This window comes from Psammomys obesus, unplaced genomic scaffold (assembly GCF_907164565.1).
Source record: "Psammomys obesus unplaced genomic scaffold, mPsaObe1.curated_primary_1811, whole genome shotgun sequence".
Lineage (NCBI taxonomy): Eukaryota > Metazoa > Chordata > Mammalia > Rodentia > Muridae > Psammomys > Psammomys obesus.
Window position 1 is genome coordinate 6,241,698 of NW_026596046.1, and position 20,912 is coordinate 6,262,609.

Genomic DNA, 20,912 nt, shown 5'->3' on the forward strand with positions numbered 1-20,912 from the left:
AGGAAAGACTGGCTGTGGAGTGGAGGTCAGACCGTTAAAGGCATTTGCGGCAGTTTGTGAGAGTACCAGAACCAACATACAACTGTCACTGCTGCCAGAGATGCCATTATTCCCTGAGACATCTGCTTTTTTCTGTCTCTCTCATCATTGCTCTACAGCAAAATGACAGACAGGCACAAGGACTGCTCCTTAATAGGCTCCTCTCAGATTCAGCACCTGACAATCAGAGGACACTTGAAACACCTATCACCTTGGTAACAGTAGTGGTAATTTGATGGGAAACTGAGCCACCAAAGCCTTTAGATGACATGTGTCTTGGTGGGTCTTGGGTTAAGACAACTGAAAAGTTCTGAGCCTTTAAAATGGGCAGAGGAAGAAAGCAGTCTCTTCTAAAAGAATACCCAAACAGATGGAAGAGGCAAAGGCTAAAAACAGTCTTTTTGCCTGGAGGCTGTTCTGGTTCTGAGCCCCACTCAGTACAGAGTGGACTTCCTTGTTGACTATATGAACTCAACAATGGCCAGCAGAAATTATACACAGGGATGGTTTTGTTTCGAAGTTAGACCAGTCTGCTTTGCCCTACATAGAATCAGTGACAGTCCAATTTGAGGTGTGTGTGTGTGTGTGCATGCATATATATATATATATATATATATATATATATATATATATATATATATATAGTTTTCTAGGATAAATACAGCTCGGCTTGCCTCTCATACAGAGTGGAAGTGATAATAATACCTGTGTGATACAGATAATGTGAGTACTAGATGACTCATGCCTGCATAGGACACACTGGCCTCACTTTACTTAGCTCCAGTTTTGGATGAAGATTATAAGGCAATAGGAAATGTGATTTTTCTAAGCCATTGAGTGTGATCAAGGTCTCAGTGCAGAGAGGCATCTCCAGACACTCCTTAGTATTTGTTTTATATATAAGGAGTGGCTCTACATTTGCCCCCTTTTTTTCCCTATCCCTGTGCAAGAGTGTAGAGTTTGGAGTAGACATGAGACCCTGGATGAGTGAGGACAGCCTCACGACAAGTGTGTGGAAGGGCCAGGATGCAGAGGCCTGTAGAAGGCCTTAGCTCCGCCCTCAGCCCTGTAACCCTGTGGCTGCACAGAACATTTCTTGACCAGCACCCGAAGAGCTTATGTCCCAGTCAGAGCTGAGGGGCAGAAGCTGCATTGGCAGAAGAGCAGGGGCCGCAGCTGGAGACTAGCTGACTTCAGGAGCACGGGTAGCAGGTGTCTCAGGATAGAACAATGACAGCTACAACAACAGTGACAGTTGTGTGCAGGTTTTGTTAATACCTTTAATGTGGTAGAGACAAGATGTGACCTCCAGTGTTGCAAAGACACGCCACTCTAGTTCTTCCTACCACAATGTTCTGTCAGCCTAGAGAGGGTCCTCTCTGTCTCTGCCTCTCTCTCTTTCCTCTCTCCTCTCTCTTCTCCTTTCTCTCTCTCTCCCTCCCTCCCTCCCTCTCCTCTACACTAAAAGGACAAAGGCCAGATGAGCCTGAGGGCTGCTCCCTGATGGCCCCTCTAGATTCAGCACCTGCCAATCAGAGGACACCTGTCACCTTGATAATATTACTGGTAATTTGGTGGGAAATTTAGCTACTGAAGCCACAGGTAAGGACATTGTGAGTGAGGATACTGGCAGAGCAGCCCGGGGGGGTGGGGGGGGGTAGAAGGACATGCCATGCCAGTTGTTCAGTAGCAATGTGAACCCCAGAACAGCTCTACGAAGCAAACAAACCCTTGCTCCCATGGCCCAAGCAAATCAGAGATGAGTATCTGTTTGGAAAAATTATTCTAAGCGTTGAAACCTGCTGTTGTCAGAGTCTTTGCTCCCTTGGTGGCAGATGAAGGGAAGGCTGGAAAATAAGCTGGTGTGGCCAGCGCCTGGAGACCTAGGATTTGTTCCAGCTTGTACCTGCAAATGCTGTGTGTGGCCTAGGCGGAGCAGGGCAGCCTGACTGGACCAAGCAAGCACATTTTCTCATCTTTTCTGCCATCGTGCTGCTGTCCCTTTCACATGGAGAAAGCCACCGTGGCAAAGCTGTGAGACCTATGACAAGGCTGAGGACTGTCCAGGCTTCTGCTGCCCCCTGCAGGGGAAAGGAAAGAGGCCTACTAGGAACTCAGGGAGGGAGATACAATCTGTCCCCACCCCACCCGGCTCCTGCTCTCACCCACCCAGGACTTTCTGACCTAGACTGTGGTCACTTCTAGTCCTCAAGATCCCCCGGAAGCAAAGCTGCATGTCTTTCAGAGTGTCAAAGGGCCTTTGTCCTTTTATGCTTAAACCTGTCTGTACCTAACATAGACGTCTCCCTTTGTTTTTGTTTATGGAGAAAAAGCAAAACAAAACAATAGAATCTTTAGAAGCCTGATTTCCCATTTGAGGTCTTTCTGTGGCCAGTCTGCCCTGTTTCCTTGCTGGATGTCCATTGAAGGCGCTGTCTGCTAACAAGCGGTGCTGCCGACCCAGAAGGGGCTCAGGCGCCGCGCTGGAGTGATGCCTTTGCCCTGCGCTGTCATGCATTCTTCGTGCACAGAAAACTGCCCTAGAAGTCTGGGAGGATTGTGCTTGCCTGAAGATTCCCAATTCAGGCTCGTGGAATGTCACTAACCTGAGCCTGGCCAGCTTCCCAGAGCAGCCCATAGACAAACTTGGTATTAACAGCTCTCCCAACCCTGCTAAGTGTCCAGGGCCTTGGCCCTGTGTTTACAGCACTTCTCCTTAAGGATATTAAAAGGAAATGGTCCAAAGCCAAGTACATTTCAGTGTAAACCTGTGTGCTTCTCAGTGCAAGCAGCCTTGTTTGGAAGTGTCCCCGTGTAGTCCTGGCTACCAGCAAGCTAAGGAGTTCTTCTCAGTCCCAAGACAGCAAGAGGGAATGATGTCTGTCCTTGTTGGAGCTTAGGGACAGGGATTTCTGACTGACTGGATTCCTTATACACAAATACATCTATTTCCCAGTAGTTCCTACTGGCCAGTCCTAGCTTCTCCTTTTTTTTATTTTTTATTTTATTTTTCCACAGGTGTAATGAAAATGTTTTGTGAAGTTTTGTTTGTTTGTTTTATCTGGGTAGGTCTCCTTAACCTTCCACAATGCTTCCTTTTTCAACTCTTCCTCCTGTGTCCTATTTGCTCTGCTTGCCTTGGGCACACCCCACGCCTTCTCCACACAGTGGTTACCTGTTTTGATGCCCCTGGGACATCCAAGTGTCCCAAGAGACTGGAAGTCAGGCAGCTCCAGGCATGTGTAGCTGTTGGAGCCTGGGAGCCCCTGGAAGGTAAGACCCCTGTCAGAGGTCTCTGTCCACAGCCTTCACCTTCCTGTGGCCTTCCTTAGCATTCTCTTCTTCCCTCCTTCACTTGAGGCCTCCGTGGTGGGGCTGTGGCATGGTATAGTCCTGCTGGAAGAAGTTGAGACACTCTACCACTGGCTGCACCCTATCTGTACCCTTTCATCCTGATGTTGTACCCCTTGATCTTCTTTTCCTCCTCAGCCTTCCCATACCCAGGTATCCTGTGTACTCCTCGTTCCCATCCCTCCTCCCGAGACTCCTTGCTTATAAGAATGCCTAGCCAGCCTGCACTTGCCTGCCTGTGAGGGGCCCAAGCAGATATCTGTCCACACCTGCTCAGAGTTCCCTTGGGAAGCAAGGGAGTAATGGGTGAGGCAATGAGAAGGAAAGGAGATTCTTACTGTTTCTGCCAGCATCAGAAACTTCTGGAAGTTATCCTCACACCTGGAGTACTGGAGTGCATGGTCATTTGGCACATTAGAACAGTCAAGGCCTTGGACTAGAGACCACAGACTGCCTCCTTCCCATACCCTCCACTCAGAAAGGTGGTCACACCATGAATGTCACATCCCAGCCCTAGTCATACAAGTTACAAGCCCCAGAAGAGCTTCCTGTCTCGGTGAGGCTGCTCACTTGGCAGCTCTCCGGGCCAGTGGGAGAAACCAAGCCTAAGTTGCTGGACCTTTTTCCTAGGGAACTACCCAGGGTAGACCAGAAACCTCTGGAACCCTACCTGGACAGTTGCCTTTTTTTTCCTGTGTGCCTTGAGTGAGGCCTGTGGCCTCTATGCCATTTCTGGGCAGGACAAAGTGCACAGCCTGTGGTGGTCACTTCCACAAGGTTTGGGTCGTCCGTTCAGGTGCCAGCATGTAAGATTTGCATTCAGAACTTCTTAGAAAAGCTGTGCTTTTTATACTTGGTGCTTTTGAAAGGGCTTTTTAAGGCAGCTCTTTGGAGAGCATATATGCTTCCCTAACTAAGGGACTGGCGGTCTAAGGTTGCAAAATGACCAACTTCTGTTTGTGGGGCCCTGCATGGGACTCTAAGTGGCAAAGGGATGACAGTGGGGAGACTGGACTGCTCCTGGTAGTGAGGACCCCAAGGCAGGCAGATCCCACGCTGTCCGAGCCCCTTGTCAAGCCCTGTGAGCATGCTCAGCACCTTTATGCTCTACAAGCTTCTTCTGGCTTTGTGCCCGTTTAGCCATCATGCTTTCAGATACAGACCTGCCCCCAGCAACACATATGAATTTCCTCAGGTTTTTACAGCAAGTGTACCAGCTCACCCACCTGCTGTGTGGGATGAGACCCCAGGCCTCCCCTGTGCCCCGTACAGGTGATGAGTGGTGGGGGTAGGAGCACCCACCATGGTCTCAACCATCCAGTCTTTGCTGAGTGAAGATCAGGCTAGGATTGGAGACTTCCTGTTTTTAAATTTCTTGGAGTCCTCAAAGCCTTTGCCGTTAATACAAAGACTATATTTTGAGACTGTTACAAAAGATGATTGTCACATTATACATGGAGCCCTCCCGAAATGAAGCTGTCCTTACCATCCCTCTTCCTGCCTTAGAACAGCCCAGGAAAATGAACCCCAGGTTAACTGGAATTTATTTTAGTTAGAAGTTTCCTGACCGAGGCCAGAAAGGTGGCTCACAGGATAAGAGTACTTACCATCAAGCCTGACTATCTGGGTTTGACTGCATGGACCCAATTGGAACAAAGGCAGGGCCAACTCTTATAAGTTGTCCTCTGTCAGAAATGCACTGCAGCACACACACACACAGTTTTTTGTTAAGCTTTCTGACATCTAGTGGGCTGTTCTGCAGCCCTCTTTTCTCTGGCTGAACGAAGCTTTGTTTCCTTTGCCTGCATATGAACCTCTCTATGCAAGTGTACATGTTCTCAGGTACCCAGACAGAGCCATCTGCAGAGATGGTTAAAGTACAGGTGTGCAGCATCACTCCCTCCCTCTGCTGGAACCCATAGACAACCCAAACACTCAGCTGGGGTCGGAGTGGGAAGAGGTTTCTGGTCCCAGCTCACCTCAGCTGCCAGGCAGGGCTCAGGTTTACCAGCTGAGTCACACGCCCATGTTTTAGAGAATGACTTCATCTCTGCCCAGGCTATGGGCATCGGGTTGCAGAGGATTCTAGAAGTGCTTTTTAAAGTTAAGGAAGGCCATGTGCAAGAACACTGAACTGCTTGCCGGCTCTATAAATTCATACTCAGCTTCAGAACACAGAACCATGCCAGGAGAGGACTTCCTGTCCAGAGCCCATGGCTTCCTGTCTCTTTGGAAATTCTCTTGTCACTTGTTCTGCATGAGTCTGGGGTGCCTAAACCTCCCCTCCCAGGCCTGGAAAACAATCTGTTGAGGACATGACTCCTCTGCTGTGGGCTAGCACATACTTTGCTTTCTCCTCAAAGACTACCCATGTAATCATGGGTCATAGTTCATTTAGGGCCTGAGGAGGTGAGAGAAATCAGGGTCTTACAATAAAAGAGTTTTCCTTTATCTCAGATAAACATAAAGATGTGCAGGTAGGGAGACTATCACTGTTGATGCCTGAGACCCCCCCTCTGTTACTATGTTTCAGGACATCCTGTAAAGCAAGGGTCCTGACTTGCCATTACAGATATGGTCAGCTTGCCTGTGATGTCTGCCATTAGGGACAGTCTAGCCCCTAGTCTTACTGTTTTCCTTTGACTAGAGATCTTCCGAGGACAGACAGGGGTACGGGGGTTACTGCCATGCGCCACCAGGCCTGCCCATCTAACCAGTTCTGTTTTACTCTAAAAGGGCCGGGCCACATTCTTTTATTGGCTCTCAATTAGCTTAGAAAATGAAAATATCAAGCACCCTCCATTCCAGCATACCCCAGTCACATTAGATATGGAATGTTTGTGTTATGCTTTTATCTATAAAATAAATGCCACACTACCTTCAACACTGCCATCAGATTGTCAAGCTAAGTCAGAGTTGATACTTAGTTTGAGGGCTCAGCAATGAGTAAAGAGATATAACATTTTCCATCTTGGAGAACTTTCTTCCATAAGACTTGGATAGTGCCATAGGAAAGCACCTGCTGGCCTGGTGAAGGTGAGGGGTATCCAGTTCAGTTAATACTGAGCCAGCTAACGAGCCTAGGATGGGGACATGCCTAGGAGACAATGTGACAGGAGTCCTGCTCCTGCCCGCATCACCAAGGCGGAACCCAACGCTTCTTGTTTCCAGATCGGAGTTTTCTTCAGTCATGTCCACCTGGAAAATGCTTTCCCTGTCTATGTGTTTACTTGTTCCCTTTCAAATGGGTGTGCTTGGATCATTTCTCTGCACCCAGGACTCGAAGCTGAATTTCAGCCACGTTCTCAGAGTTCTTCTGCTATGCAGGATTGCTTAGCAGCAAATGACCTGGGGCTGCTGTGTTTGGGGGCCATTCTGTCTGTCCATTTTCCCTGTTTCTCTCTGCTCAGTGTCTGTCGTGGCTGCCTGCTACCTCTGAGGCATCTGATTGTCAGTTGGCAGGAGAGATGCCCATAATTAAAACTGTGGAAAATGGACGTGTAGTGCTTAATAGGTGGGAGCTTTTCATTTTAGTGACATTTTTCATAACTGTGCTAAACCTGTGCCTTGAATAGCCTTTTCTCTCTGTGGGTGGACAGGCTTGAAGCCTGCGCTTGGATCTATGCAGTTGTGCTCGTTTCCATTTGTAGAGGTTCTCGGCTGCCTTAATCTGCTCAAGCTGCCATAGCAGAACACCACACATTAGGTAACTTAAGAATTCGTTTTTCAAAACCCTAGAGACTGGGAAGTCCAAGGTCAAGGTTTGATGTCTGCGGGTGGCTACTTACTGGTTCATAGACAGCTGTGTTCCACTGGTTTCTCCCATAGGAGAGTGTCACAGTCACTGTTCAGGGTCCCATGCACAGAAGCACAAGTTCCATTCACGGGGGCTCTGTCACATGACAAATCATCTCTCAGTGACCATCACCTTGGAGTTTGGAGTTTTTAACATGAATTTGAGGAAGACCCAACATTTAGAACATAACTCTGGATGTATTTGTTTTCTTTCTGTTTGCTGCTCGTTAAAACTTGATGAATTCGAAAATACTATAAAATATGTATCCAAACAATATAAACTTGAATAGTTATATTTTCCACATTAGTTTTCTTTTGTTGCATACAAATTATAGATGTGGGGCTAGAGAGAGCTCAGAGGGTGGAGTGCTTGCTAGGAAAGCATTTGGAACTAGCTTTAGATCTCCAGTGGCCACATAAAAGCCGGGGAGGGGGATGGCCATCAACTCTAACCCCAGTGATGGGTCCACCGGATCCCAGGGGCCAGCCACTCTAGCCAAAATGGAAAGCCTCACAGGACCGTGTCTCAGAACATTATAGTAATAATGAGGTGGAGAGTGATAGAAGAAGGTGCCTCAGTCACGAGGACGTGTGCCTCCACAGATGCATGCACACTCATGCCTGCAAGCACATGTACACATAGACACAAAAGTGTTGTAGTTATTTAAGCACCTGTTTATTAGTTCCTGGTTCTACAAGCCAGATGTCTGGCACAGCAAGGCTGGTTTCTCTGCTCAGGTTTTGAACAAGCAGCCGCCAGCTCCACTTTCATCTAGAGCCCGGCCTCTTCTGAAAGGAAACGTTTACTTGGCTCATGGTGCCGAAGTCTCCATTTGTGTTGCTCTGGGCCCGTGGGGAGGCTGAATACCATAGCAGAGAAAACTATTTACCTCATAGCAGCCAGGAAGGGAGGAAGGAGAGAAAAAGAGAAGGGAAGCAGGGCCCCAATATTACTTTCAAGCACACCCCCTCAGTAGCATAATTTCCTTCAGTTAGGCTACACGTTTAATAACTCCATGGTCTGGAAATTAAGCCTTCAGCATATGAGCCCCTGGGAGAAAATCCAGACCTAAACTGCAAGAGCTTCCAGTGTCTCTGACTTCTTTTTCTGTCACCAGCTGCAGAAAGTTCTCCCTGTTCAAAAACCCACATGTGCTGGCATAGTGTCGCATGCCTTTAATTCTAGCACTCTAGAATGCAGAGGCAGGTTGATCTTTGTGGGTTCAGGGACAGCCAGGGGACAACACGGGGAACCCCTGTCTCAGGAAACAAAGCAACAACAAAAGCCATCGTGATTCTGTTGGGACCAGGGGATGATCTCACTTTCTAAAAGCCAGCAGAGACCTATGATCTCACATCACATTCAGGACTTTGGCCCAGAGCCTCAGGGATGAGTTGCAGCACCAGGCTGGCTTTTTGAAGGGAGCTTCACTCAGCTTGCTACCACAAATGGGCTCCAGGCCGCATCTCCAGTCTTGCTCAAGCTTGGAAAACCGCAGTCCTGAGTGCATGCACTGTTTCCTAGGAGGCCTGTGGACTGTTAAGCTTCGGTTCCTTGTTTGCCGTGGTTTGGCAACGTGTCCTCCCAAGACCCCTGTAGTAAAGTCTTGGTCCTCAGCCTGTGACACTATTAGACAGTGATGTTGGGAACCCAGGTCCTTCCTGATTCTCTTTGCTTCTGGTTACCATGACATGCTCTGTCACATCCTCACAGGCTCTCTCAGCCTGAACAGAGAAGCAACAGAGCCACTGTGTCACAGACCAAAGCCTCCAAAAGTATGAGCAAAGACTTAACCTTTCTCACTTCAAATTGATTTATCTCAGGTATCTGAATGCAGTCACAGTTGTGGTTTTCATTTCCCTTTTCATTTTCTGTGTCTGGGGTCTTCCTTCTCTTTCTTTTATGATTGTCATTTACTTCAAACTATTTTCGTTTTATTAATCAGCATGTTTAAGAGTTTAGAATAGTTGGAATTCTTCAGTAGTATATTGACCAAATTTCCTAGAGCGTTTTTTTTTTGTTGTTGTTGTTGTTGTTGTTGTTTTGTCCTGTGTAAGTCTATGTGTTATAGAAATATATAACAAGATTACAGCTAGAGTCCATAAAATTATATGAGTTGTGAGGACTGACTGATTTCTAGGCAGAGACATTGCATTATCAGTCAACATAAAAATACCCTAGTGCGTTTGGATCTGGGGACAGTTTCTCCTTTCTCACCCCATTAACTTTGCTTTCTCTATCACTAAGAACACTAAAATGTCTGAAAAATAAGGGAAGCAAATTGCTGTATCCTTCTGAGATATAAATAATTTCTGCTAAAACGGGCAGATTAATGGGCACAGGAGAGTCCCTTGAACTGGCTGCTCTTATCCAAATGCCTATTTTTAAATGTTTTACCATCATTAACAGCATATTTGCTCCATCTCTGCTTCAGATCCTCGAGCTATTTTCAAAATTGTATTCTATGCTCTTTTCAGATGTGGCCGAGAAGTATTTTCAGGAAAGCATGACTCACGTCAAGGATTCTGAAGGAGCAGCAAGAGCCAAATTTCTTTCGATTCAAGATGAATTTTGCAATTTTCTGCAAATCGCTGGACAGAAAGAAGTGAGTGAGTTTAGATCACAATTGTCAAGCTATACACGTGGGCTGCCAAAGACTACTTCACTCCTCAAGCATTTAGTAAGCACCTACTATGTACAGGGCATATCCTAGCCTGGGAGGGACATAGGTGAATAAATCAAGGAGCCACTCTTGGCCAGTATCCAGATACTTCCTCTTAGAAAGAAAACTGTGGGAAGCAAATGCTACATCCAACTATGAAAGATGACAAAGGACTGAAAACCTCAAGAACCCAGTGGGGAAACCCCTACTCACTGCATCCTGTGCTTCTTCTAACTGGTGTGTGGCAGTCAGTGTGGCCAATCCCATTCTTCACATTTGAGTATCGAGTAGTGGAATTATCGTAACTAATGAAAAACATAGCACAGAGGTTTCAGCTCACTCCCTTTACTGCGGGTCTGTAAAGGCATGCGCAACATCGCTTAGGAAAGTGGAACGAGACCAGAACTTATACTTGTCAGAGCTTATATCCACCAGTAACAAAACTCTGAGAACCTGTTCCCTATAAATTTTACCTGTTCCAGAAAGAGACAGTAGATACCTCAGAGGTTTGTTGTGTGTGCGTATGTGTGTGTATGTGTTTTCAGCCTAGCATAGCAAATCTTGGAGATGGAGATGAAGATGAAAAACGTTTTCTCTTTGTTGTCTCAAAACTCCCACAGCTCTTTTCCTCATCCTTAATCTCTCTTCTCCCAACTAAGGAACATAGGCTCTTATTCTGTATTCATTCAAGTTTGTCAGGCCAGGATAGATCCACAGTCACCATAACAAGAGTTTTTCACTCTTCTTCCCAATCACCCAACCAAAGAGAGAGAGGGCTGTGCTTGGGAATCACTTAACCAAAGATAGAGGACCCTGCTAGGGCCTTAGATGTCAACCCTGGCTCCATCTTGCTCCTATGGGGACTTGAAGATTCCTCATTCACCTCCAGATGTCTTTAATACATGCATGGTTTAACATTTCCCCTCCTACGAGGCGTGCTCTCTTGTCAGGACCACTCTAGCATCTGCTCTTTCCCAAGTGCTCATCCTCAGTGCACTTGTCTAGTCTATTCAGAATTTAAAAGCACATCTGTCAGTGAACATTCGTTTGGTATCCCAGTGAACCTTCATGCCCTCACAGCAAAGCTGGCCCGGTCTTCCAGTGTGTAGATTCTGCTGACATTTCTAGGCTCACTTCGTTCCTCGCCCTAAGCTAATTTCCTGTACTAATAGTTTTTCCTTTTCTTCCGGCATGTGTGGGTATGCCTGTTCATTTGTGTACAGGTGCGTATGCACACCTTTGCACACATGTGGAGGCCAGAGGATAAGCTTGTATGTCACCCTCGGGAAGGTCATCCACCTCCTTTAAGACAGGGTCTTTCATTGGCCTGCAACTCACCAGGTCGGCTAGACTGGCTGTCCAGTACACCGGGACCTTTTTGTCTTTGTGTCACTAGCTCTTACAAGTGCATGCCGCCACACCCAGCATTTTTATGTGGGTTCAGGGGATTGAATTCAGGCCCTCGTGATTGAAAATACTTCTAAAGACTGAGCCATCTCCCCAGCTCATACCACCCTTTTCTACACACACACACAAACACACACACACACACACACACAGCGAGAGAGAGAGAGAGAGAGAGATACAGAGACAGAGAGAAGCTTATAGCTGGTCTCTTCTTTCATTTCCTCCTGGAAGGCGCTTCCTGATTCATTCCAGGCTAGTGTAATCTGTCCTTCAGTTCCCTGCTTTCCCTCCCTTGCCTGCACTGGACTCTTCTGAGTCTTCCTTACAGAATTCCCACTGATGTAGTAAAATATTTGTAGTATAAACTTATATGGATATTTTATGTTGCTCATAGAACCAAGCTGAGTTCTGTGAGAGCAGGGACCTTCTTGCTCATGGTGGAGTTAATGAACAGACTCAGAACAGATGCTGGGTTGTTGGCCAGCTGACTCTTTACTCCCACAATTCTTATACTCAGTCTTCACTCCCATCCTTCCTGCCATTGTATAGAGGTAGCTGATGCCCAGTGTCACTGATGATAGTCTCAGTGATCTTGAGCAAGTCATAGACATCAGTAGTCTTGTTTAAAAGATGTGTCTCAGTCTCCGAGACTCCCCTTGGAGATCTTGGCAAACTGGCTCCTTCATTCCAGAATTATTTCCAGCCCTTCTATGTTTTTGCAAGGATATAAATGCTGCCCCTTCTTTAGATGCATGCAGCCAAGCTAGGGTACATTGTTGAGAGGATACAACATGGCCTGGTGTTCTGCCCTCCTTCTCCTGCCAGGTACCCCTGTAACGGCTCAGCTTGCCCAGCCACCCATGACAGCCTCATGCTCTTCTCACCCTTGCTTGCAGAACTGTCACCAGGGAGTGTAGCAGGTATGTCTAACAACAGCTGGCCCGAGAAACCTGGCACAGATGAGCATGGGTTATACCTAAACCATCCCAGTTGTAGCTACTGCCTATTCATACGATAACTTGCTCCAGTAGCAAGGTAACCTTTGGGAAGAAAGGATTTTTGCAGTAAACAGTGAAGGCCATTCTGCTGCAGGCTAAGATATTCTGTGAGAAGACACAAATGATTGTCCCTGACAGAAGTTAACCATCCACCAGCCTTGTCTCCCTGTTCTTCCCTACATGCTTTGCTATGGTCAAGTGAATCTCCTCACTAGCCCCACATAGGCTGTATGTTTCTCCTGGGCTCTCATGTGCCCATGCCCTCTTCTCATCTAAGTCATAATTCTTGGTTCTCTTCATTAAGTTTTTCCTGTTTTCAGTCATCATCAGAACATGCCTGTAACTTGATACACATCCACCTCTATTTCCCTCGTCAGGCTGAAACAGTATTAAAGGCTTCCTTCAGAGAAACGATGTCTAGCACTTCTCCCTATCTCTGACTGGCTTCCCAAAGCCCCACAGTCAAATGCCATGGAAAAGTCACCTCACCCAACTCTTGCTTCCTTTCTTGTCCTTGTTCACAGGTGTTGGGAGGGATGGACACAGACAGGCCTGCTTGGAGATCCCAGTCTTCTGTGTGTTTTCATTGGCCATACTTGGCAAGTTACATGGTTGCTTAATGTGCTGGCCCCAGTTCCTAACTCATGCTACTGGCAACAAAAAGAACAATGTTCTTCATTCACACCTCTGCCTGTCTGTAACACAGGATCAGGGTGTGGCCCCATGGGGAGCTATGCTATGCTATGGGGAGCCCTTTCCATGGTCCTAGCTTAATTTGGCTGTTGAATTAGCATTAGTGTTGTGCAATCATAAGTATGGAGTTTTTGTTGTTATTATTGTTATTGGGTTTTTGGTTTTGGTTTGGTTTTTTGGTTTTTGGTTTTTTGAGACAGTTTCTCTGTATAGCCTTGGCTATTCTGGAACTCACTCTACAGACCAGGCAGGCCTCGAACTTTCTAGAGATCTGTCTGCCTCTGTCTCCCAAGTGCTGGTATTAAGGGCATGAGCCTGGCTGTTATTGCTTTGGTTTTGCTTTGTTTTGTTTTCATGCAGAAGAATTTCAGGGAGTATTGTTCACAGTTCACAGATGTTCTGCCTTTATGTCATGGTATTTTCAAACATTAGTATCAGGAAATATTGTTTTCTGATCGGCTCATATTTTTTCTATCCCACGTTGGTATAAATAAATAGGGCAAAGCAAACAAAACATGATATCATGCTCCATGGAGTGTTTACTTTTAGCTTCCTAAGTATTCCCTGTGAGACTAGAAAGTCTGGAAGCTTGACCCACAAGTGCAGCCTAGTTCTCTCTTGTGTGAGAACAATAGCACACAGAGGGGGAAGAGCATGGACCTAGAAAGGGCTGGGGAGATAGATTCCAGTACCACCATTGATGAAGTTCTCCGCTGCTGCTCTGTACCTTGGCCTCCTCCTGGGTCAGAAGAAGATGAAATCAGTTCACACATATACTGAGCCCCTGACTCAGAAGGCTTCCTCACAGGCTGTGCTCTTGCTGCTCAGTGGAACAGATTCTAGCGAGAGATGACACAGTGTCCTTGGTGCTTTCTTTCTTCACATTTTGTACTTTGTCTCCCCAAATATGTTGTTTGCTGACAGTAGCCCAGTTCTTAAGAACATTCTTCTCTAAAATGGTAAATGTGGATCAATTTCATGATCTTTTCTTGAAAAGCACAGGCCTTACTCAGTCCCTGAACTTTTGTAAAGATTTCTTTCTTTTTTTTTTTAAACAATTTATTCTTATTTTATGTACTTTGATGTTTTGCCTGTATGTATGTCTGTGTGGAGGTGTCAGATCCCCTGGAGCAGGAGTTATAGACAGTTGTGAAACTGTCTATAACTTCTATAACTTCTGGAAACTGAAGTTTCCACAGTCCCCTGGAGGAGCAGCCAGTGCTCTTAACTGCACAGCCACCTCTCCAGCCCCCTGTTTCTTTGTATGTGTATGAGTGTTTTGCCTCATGTATATCTGTGCACCACTTGCATAACTGACACTTGCAGAGGCCAGAGCAAGGTACTGGAGCCTCTGGAACCAGAGTTTCAGAGGTTGTGATCTAGCACGAGGGTACTGACCCTAGGTCCTCAGCGCCTACAGCAAGTGCCCGTAATCACTGAGCAGACCTGTGAACTTTCACACCACACATGTTTTGTCCTTTCCACAGAGAGCGACCATGATCCTGAGAGAGTCCCTGGAAGCCAAAGTAGGAGCATTTGGTGACTTCAGCCCTGAGGTGGCAGAAACATACCGGGTCCTGGGCAGGACAGACCTGGCACAGGGAAACCACAGCGGAGCGCACACGAAACTAAAGAAGGTAAAAGTGGGAGCCAGCACTGACACAGAGTGAGGCTCTCCCTCACTTTCCATGTCAAGTTCTTTGCCGCCACCATGCGTTTAAGGGAAAATTCATAATGGCTTATTTAGGCAAGATGGCATCACTTTGGTGGTAGATTTAAGCTAACATTTGGGGGGAAACAGAGTTCCTCTAAAATACATTGAAAAAGTGAATTATCAGTCAAGTTTGATCACACAGATATTTTTAAATTTTTCATACTGTGACTTAGTAAGCCTTTCTTGTTATTGTGATCTTTCTGCATACCCGGTTCACAGAGGAATTCTGTTGTGATTGTTTTCTTCCATTCTCCTTTTGAACCTGGAGTCTATTTTCTGTAGCTGGTGTAAGGTCTCGTGTTGTCTTTTTCCCAAATACCTGCCCATAGCAGAAATGCACTGACTGCAGGCACCATTTCCTCAAAGGGCCCAGCACTGCCCAGACACAGGGTCAGGACAACACTACATTCCCACACGCACCTGACTTTGTTTCTGGATTTCTGTTCTGTTCTGTTCTGTTCTGTTCTGTTCTGTTCTGTTCTGCTAACCTCTATTTGTCTAGGTGTTATTATGTCACATTTTTAGTTATAGAGAGTCTGTGGAATGATTTACTGTGAGGGAATACAAGATAGCTCTCATGGCTTTTTCTTATCAGGGTTTCTGGATACTTGGTTGTTTTTCTAATATATATATATATATATATATATATATATATATATATATATAATCTCCCATATGTGTGTATGTGTGTGAATCAAAAAAAGTTTGCTCATGTCTGCTTTGTGTCTCTTATTCATTCAAGTGTTCCATTTCTAAGCTACATGTATTTTAAGTGTATCCCTGTACCTTTAATCATGACTACCGTAAGTGGGGATTTATTCGTTGTTGCATACTTTTACTTATCTCTGTGTATCTGAGGATTATCGGGATTTGTGTTTTAATTTTATGACCTTTCTAGCTAGCTTAGTTTTTTATTGCTTGGACTAATTTCAACATTGATTCTCTTAAATTTTTAGATATACTATTATATCATCTACAAATAGACATCATTTCTATGCTTCTGACTGATTTCCTTTATCTAATTGCTTTAGCTTACAAGTACAGCACAATAGTGAATGATAGGGTAGATAATGGGCTCCTTTGCCTTCTTCCCAGTCTTACCAGAAACTGCTCCAGAGAGTCGTTTTTCAAGAGATTGACTTCAGGCAGGGGACCTTTAATCCAAGTATTCAGGAAGCAGAGGAAGACAGATCTCTCAGCTCAAGGCCAGCCTGGTCCACAGAATGAGTTCCAAAATGGTCAGGGCTATTACAGGGGGCCTCTGAAAGACTCTACCCAGCAGGGTGTCAAAGCAGATGCTGAGACTCAAAGCCAAACTTTGGACAGAGTGCAGGGAGTCTTATGAAAGAAGGGGGAGATAGAAAAACCTGGAGGAGACAGGAGCTACACAAGGAGAACAACAGAGCCAAAAATAATCTGGGTCCAGGAGCCTCTGCAGATACTGATGTGCCAACCAAAGACCATGCAAGGAGAGGACCTGGACCCCCTGCTCAGATGTAGACCATAGGCAGCTTAGTCTCCATGTGGGTTTCCTGGTAAGGGGAACAGGGGCGTCTCTGATATGGACTCAGTGGCCGGCTTTTGCCACTGAGGGGACAGCTTTGCCAGGCCACAGAGGAAGAGCATGCATCCAGTCCTGATGAGACATGATAGACTGAGGGTCAGATAGTAGGGGAGGAGGACCTCTCCTATCAGTGGACGAGGGGAGCAGCATAGGGGAAGGAGAGAGAGAGGGAGGGAAGGACTGGGAGGAGGTGAGAGAGGGGACTACAGCCAGGATACAAAGTGAATAAACTGTAATAAATAATAATCAATTTTTAAAAAGGTCTATGTCCAAATATTTAAAAAAGATTTCTAGTTTCACGAGTCTTTTATTTAATTATTTTTATTTTTATTTTTTTTATTTTATTTATTTATTTATTTTATTTTTTATTAAATTACAGTTTATTCACTTTGTATCCCCCCATACCTCCCCCATCCCCTCCAAATCCACCATCTCTCTTCCCCACCCATGTCCCTCTCCAAGTCCACTGAAAAGGGAGGTCCTCCTCCCCTTCCCTCTGATCCTAGTCTATCAGGTCACACAAGTCTTTTTAAAATAGAAATAAATGTCAGTTTTTATCAATTCTTTTTTTCAGCGTTAGCAGGAATGATCATATAAGTCCTCTCAGTTCACTTCATGCAGTATATGTTATCATGGTAATCAACCATGATTGCATTCCTGGAGTGAATCCTCCCCTTGGTCAGATTGGATTATTTTTCTAGAACGGTGCCATCTGAGTTTGTTTTATTCTATTATAGTAGAATGTCAGAGAGTGAGGAATTTATAAAGAACAGAAATTTCTTTTCAGCTTTAGAGGCTAGGAAATTGAAAGCCAAGGAGCTTACAATTGATGGTGGCCCTTCTATTTTGTTCATTCAAAGGCAGAAAACAGAAGGGCAAGACAGGAAGGGAAAACAAAAATAAGGGAGACCAGACTCTACCTTTTCAGTGAACTTACTCCCAAGATAGCAGACCACCCATGAAGGCAGAGCCTTCTTGGCACTGACTTCCCAACCTGTAGCACTGGGAATTAAAATTTCAACTACTACTTCTCAAGGGAAATCCTGACATCATAGCAGGTGTTGAATCTACTACTAGATATATTATTTGTTTTAGGGGTTTTTACACTGATAATTGTATGTTATAATTAAGCATCAATGTTGTGTTTGCTTCAGAAAAAAAATTAGGAAATACACCTATTTTTTATAGTCACCTTTATTTTTCATATACCAAAGTGTATGGTGTTTAAATATTTATATCTCTTAGGAAACCTTTTGGGCTGGTGCTTTTGTTGTAGAAAATTCTCTTAAATTTTTCTTTATTTATTCTACAAAAGGTGGCCTATTACAACTTTCTGTCAATAATTGAAATATTTTGGTAAATAATATTTTCTAAGTAACTTTCATTTACATGTTTTATTTGTTTATATAAAATTTTCAAAATACTCTCATGAATCTCTTAGGCTTCCATTTTTAGGATTGTTTCCCAGCATAGGTTTGGGACAGTCTGATGTGGCCAGGTGTGAATATCATTTCTTATGTCCCTGGCAGTTTTACCCTTTACAGTACCCATAAGGAAGGGCCTGGCTCTCAGACAGTCAGTCAGTTGTATTGGACCACACCGCTCTTCAGAAAAGCTCAGCTTTTTCCTTCACTCTGGTGATTGGCAGGTGCAGGTCTTGCTGCTTCTGCAGCATGGTCATGTCCTATCATCTCTGTAGCCCACTGCAAGGCCTGGAAATCGACATGTCCGTCAGCTTCCTCAGGAGACAGCAGGTCCTGCTGTGGCCGACACTGCTCAAAACCACCTCAGCTTTAAAAACATTTCAGGTCACATCACTGTAAAACCCACAGTAGACGGTAGCTTTTTCTGCCTCTGATGTGGACTCATTAACCCTGAGTCCTGACAGCAGCAGCTCCGATGTCTTAAAGCCCTCTGGCCATCTGCCAGGATCAGAGAGAAGCGAGAACTTGTGTGTGATTGCTGTTCGTCTGGTAGGGGCAGTTATCATTCCCTCCTTGCTTTCATCTGAGGACAGGACTGGCCGCCCTGTTGACACAGGACACAGGCAGGGACTTTAAACATGCCTTTCTCAGTCTGCTGCCTGGAGTTTCTCACTGGGCTTTGAGAAGCCAGCAGCTTTCTAAACGTGATTAGCTCATGTTTGTCTTGTTCTTATCAACAACAACAGCCTTTACTCTGAGTTTTCCTCTCAGAAGCCAGACTCCACCAAGTGTGGATTTTCCAGATGTACCCTCCTGTGCTAAATGGTCCAGATGTGGGCCCAAGGTCATGCTAAACAGAAAGGCTTCAGAAACAAAGCAGACAGCAGATTGAATTACCAAAAGGGAAACCGAATTATTGATCTGTCTTTTAAAGGCATCTGCCTGCAGGGAAATATTGGAGAGCTCTGTGGGCTCCAGTTGGAAATTTCCACAGCACAAGCTCACTTCCTTTGGCAACACAGAGAGAGAAACATTTTGGTCTAGGAAGGCAACATTGCTCACATTCTCGCCCAGGTGAAAGGCTGCTGAAAGAGCTCCTGGTGGCTGCTTCCTCGGTCAGCAATATCTTAGGTATATTATACCAGGCCCAAGTACAGTATGAAGTTCGCTTGGGGTCCAGCTTTAATCTGACCTCCCCATTAAGAACTGTAATTGGCAGGGTTCTACTCATTACTTCATTGTATCACATATCATTTCCAGCTACGTGCCTGGAAAATAATAAGAGTCCCCAAACCCACTATAATGAATGTTTTTAGGAAATAAGCTGGAGCATGGTTTGTTTTATAGGATATAACAAGAAAGTCAATACCAACAGGGTCTCCCCTGATCCTGCATCAACTCTGGAGTGCAAGCCATGCTGTCCCCGAGCTTCCTGCAGCCAGCCAGCCACTCAGATCTTTCTAGATGGTGTGTTTCATGAGCAGCTCGTGTACCCACACTGCAAGATCTGCCTGCACTTGCTCCTTAGTGGCCTACAAAATTTACTTTCCCACCCCCCCGCTTGGATATGCCAGGAAATGCAGAGCCAAATTTAGAGTCCCTAAGGTGCCTCCACAGCAGAAACTCATTTTCATGTGTAGATCCTGTTTCTCTGTGTTCCTGGCTTTCCTAATTGCCTCGCTGAGTCAGTGTTGGGATGTGGCTGTCCACTTACATAGAGAAAGGTCTGAGCTGGGGAGATAGCTTGCCACAAGAAGCAGGAAGATCAGGATTCAAATCTCTGAACTAATGTGAACCTAAGCATGGTGGTGCATGATTCCAGCTCTCCTGTGGGGAGATGGAGGCAGGGTAGGAAAGTCCCTGGGAGCTCCTGGGCCAGCTGGCCTGGATTATGGTGCATAAGTAAGACTCTGCTTCCAGTCGTGGAAGATGAGGACCAGCTCCTTAGGTTGTCTCTAACCTATGCACACATACCATGGCCCGTACATGCCCGCGCCTACACATGCTCACTCACACCTCCACACATATGCAAACCATACCTCGGTACACCTTTACACACACACACACACACACACACACAGTTTTCTTTAAAAAGAGAGGGCTAGCACAGTGGTATTGATTTTCCTTAAGCTCCACTCCCCAGTGTAGAAGGGATATTTTTTTTTAAACTCTGAAGATGTTTGTAACTTGGCTGGTGGGAAAATGGGAACTGATATTCCAAGGAGAGCCGTTCATTCTTAACTTGTTGTTGGCAAATCATGAAGTCTCCTTTGCCTGGGGTAGACCCAAGGAAATGAGAATTCTAGGTCTGCAGGAGAGGACTCTGCCTCAAAGCCCTGGCCTACCTGTTTGTTATTCCTAGAAAACAGAATGCACTGGACCCAGACTGCGCATGCACCAATCCGCATCCCTTCCTCAGATACTAGAGCTCTAACTGCAGCTTCACAGTGCACAGTGCCTTAGTCCCTCCATCAGCATCAAGCTTTAGGTGATGGACAGACACAGAGGGAAAGGCCAGTTACCCAGATTGCAAATGGAGTATAAACTTAAACAGGCTCAAAGGCAATAGCTAGGAATGGCAGGTGCCAATGGCACAAGGTCCAGAAGGATCCCCCAAGATTGCTGAACCCCATACTGGCAGGAAGGAAGGAAGCTCACAGGCTCAGTAGTCTACATGGCTTGCCTCTGCACATTAGAACTAAAGCACTGTGTGTGTGTGTGTGTGTGTGTGTGTGTGTGTGTGTGTGTGTGTGTACGTACGCATGTGCATGCAGCCAGGTCCACCTGGGCAGCAAGTCCTGCTGATGCCCTTGTTTCCTAGATATTTGTGTTGCAGTTGTTCTAGAGAAAGGTGATGGTAGCTTGTTTCAAGACAGTGGCCAAGGGATGGAGCAAAGTCATAGGGGAGACAAGGGATGTCAATAAAGGCATAGAACCCACAGCACTTGACAAGATGAGGAGAGGAAATGACAAGGATGGCACGCATCCACACTGTGGCTAGCACCAAAGATGACTTACTCCCTCAAATCCTCCCTCATCTTCCATTTTCCTCTGCAGCCCAGGGTCCCCCCTTCCACCTTCTCTTTTTTTTCTCACCAGAGGCTCCTCCCCACCCATCAGTGTGTTGTCCTCAGGTGGAGGGCCTAATTGCCTTTGTGGGATGGGAGCTGCCGGCATGTAGGAGAGACAGACAGACAAGGTAGTGTAAGGTATGTTTCCCCAGACACCTGGCATCCTTCTCTCTGAGACTTCCACCCTTACAGC

At 45.7% G+C, this 20,912-nt stretch overlaps 1 protein-coding gene across 7 annotated transcripts in view; it reads left to right on the top strand.

Annotated features, from left to right (window-relative positions):
* Ttc23 (tetratricopeptide repeat domain 23) overlaps positions 1-20,912 on the top strand; it is a 93,530-nt gene that overhangs the window by 63,565 nt on the left and 9,053 nt on the right. For all 7 annotated transcript variants that reach the window (XM_055623667.1, XM_055623663.1, XM_055623665.1 and 4 more), the window contains 2 exons: positions 9,664-9,791; positions 14,434-14,583. In XM_055623667.1, the coding sequence (XP_055479642.1) occupies positions 9,664-9,791; positions 14,434-14,583 (278 nt within the window). The remainder of the gene's footprint in view (positions 1-9,663; positions 9,792-14,433; positions 14,584-20,912) is intronic.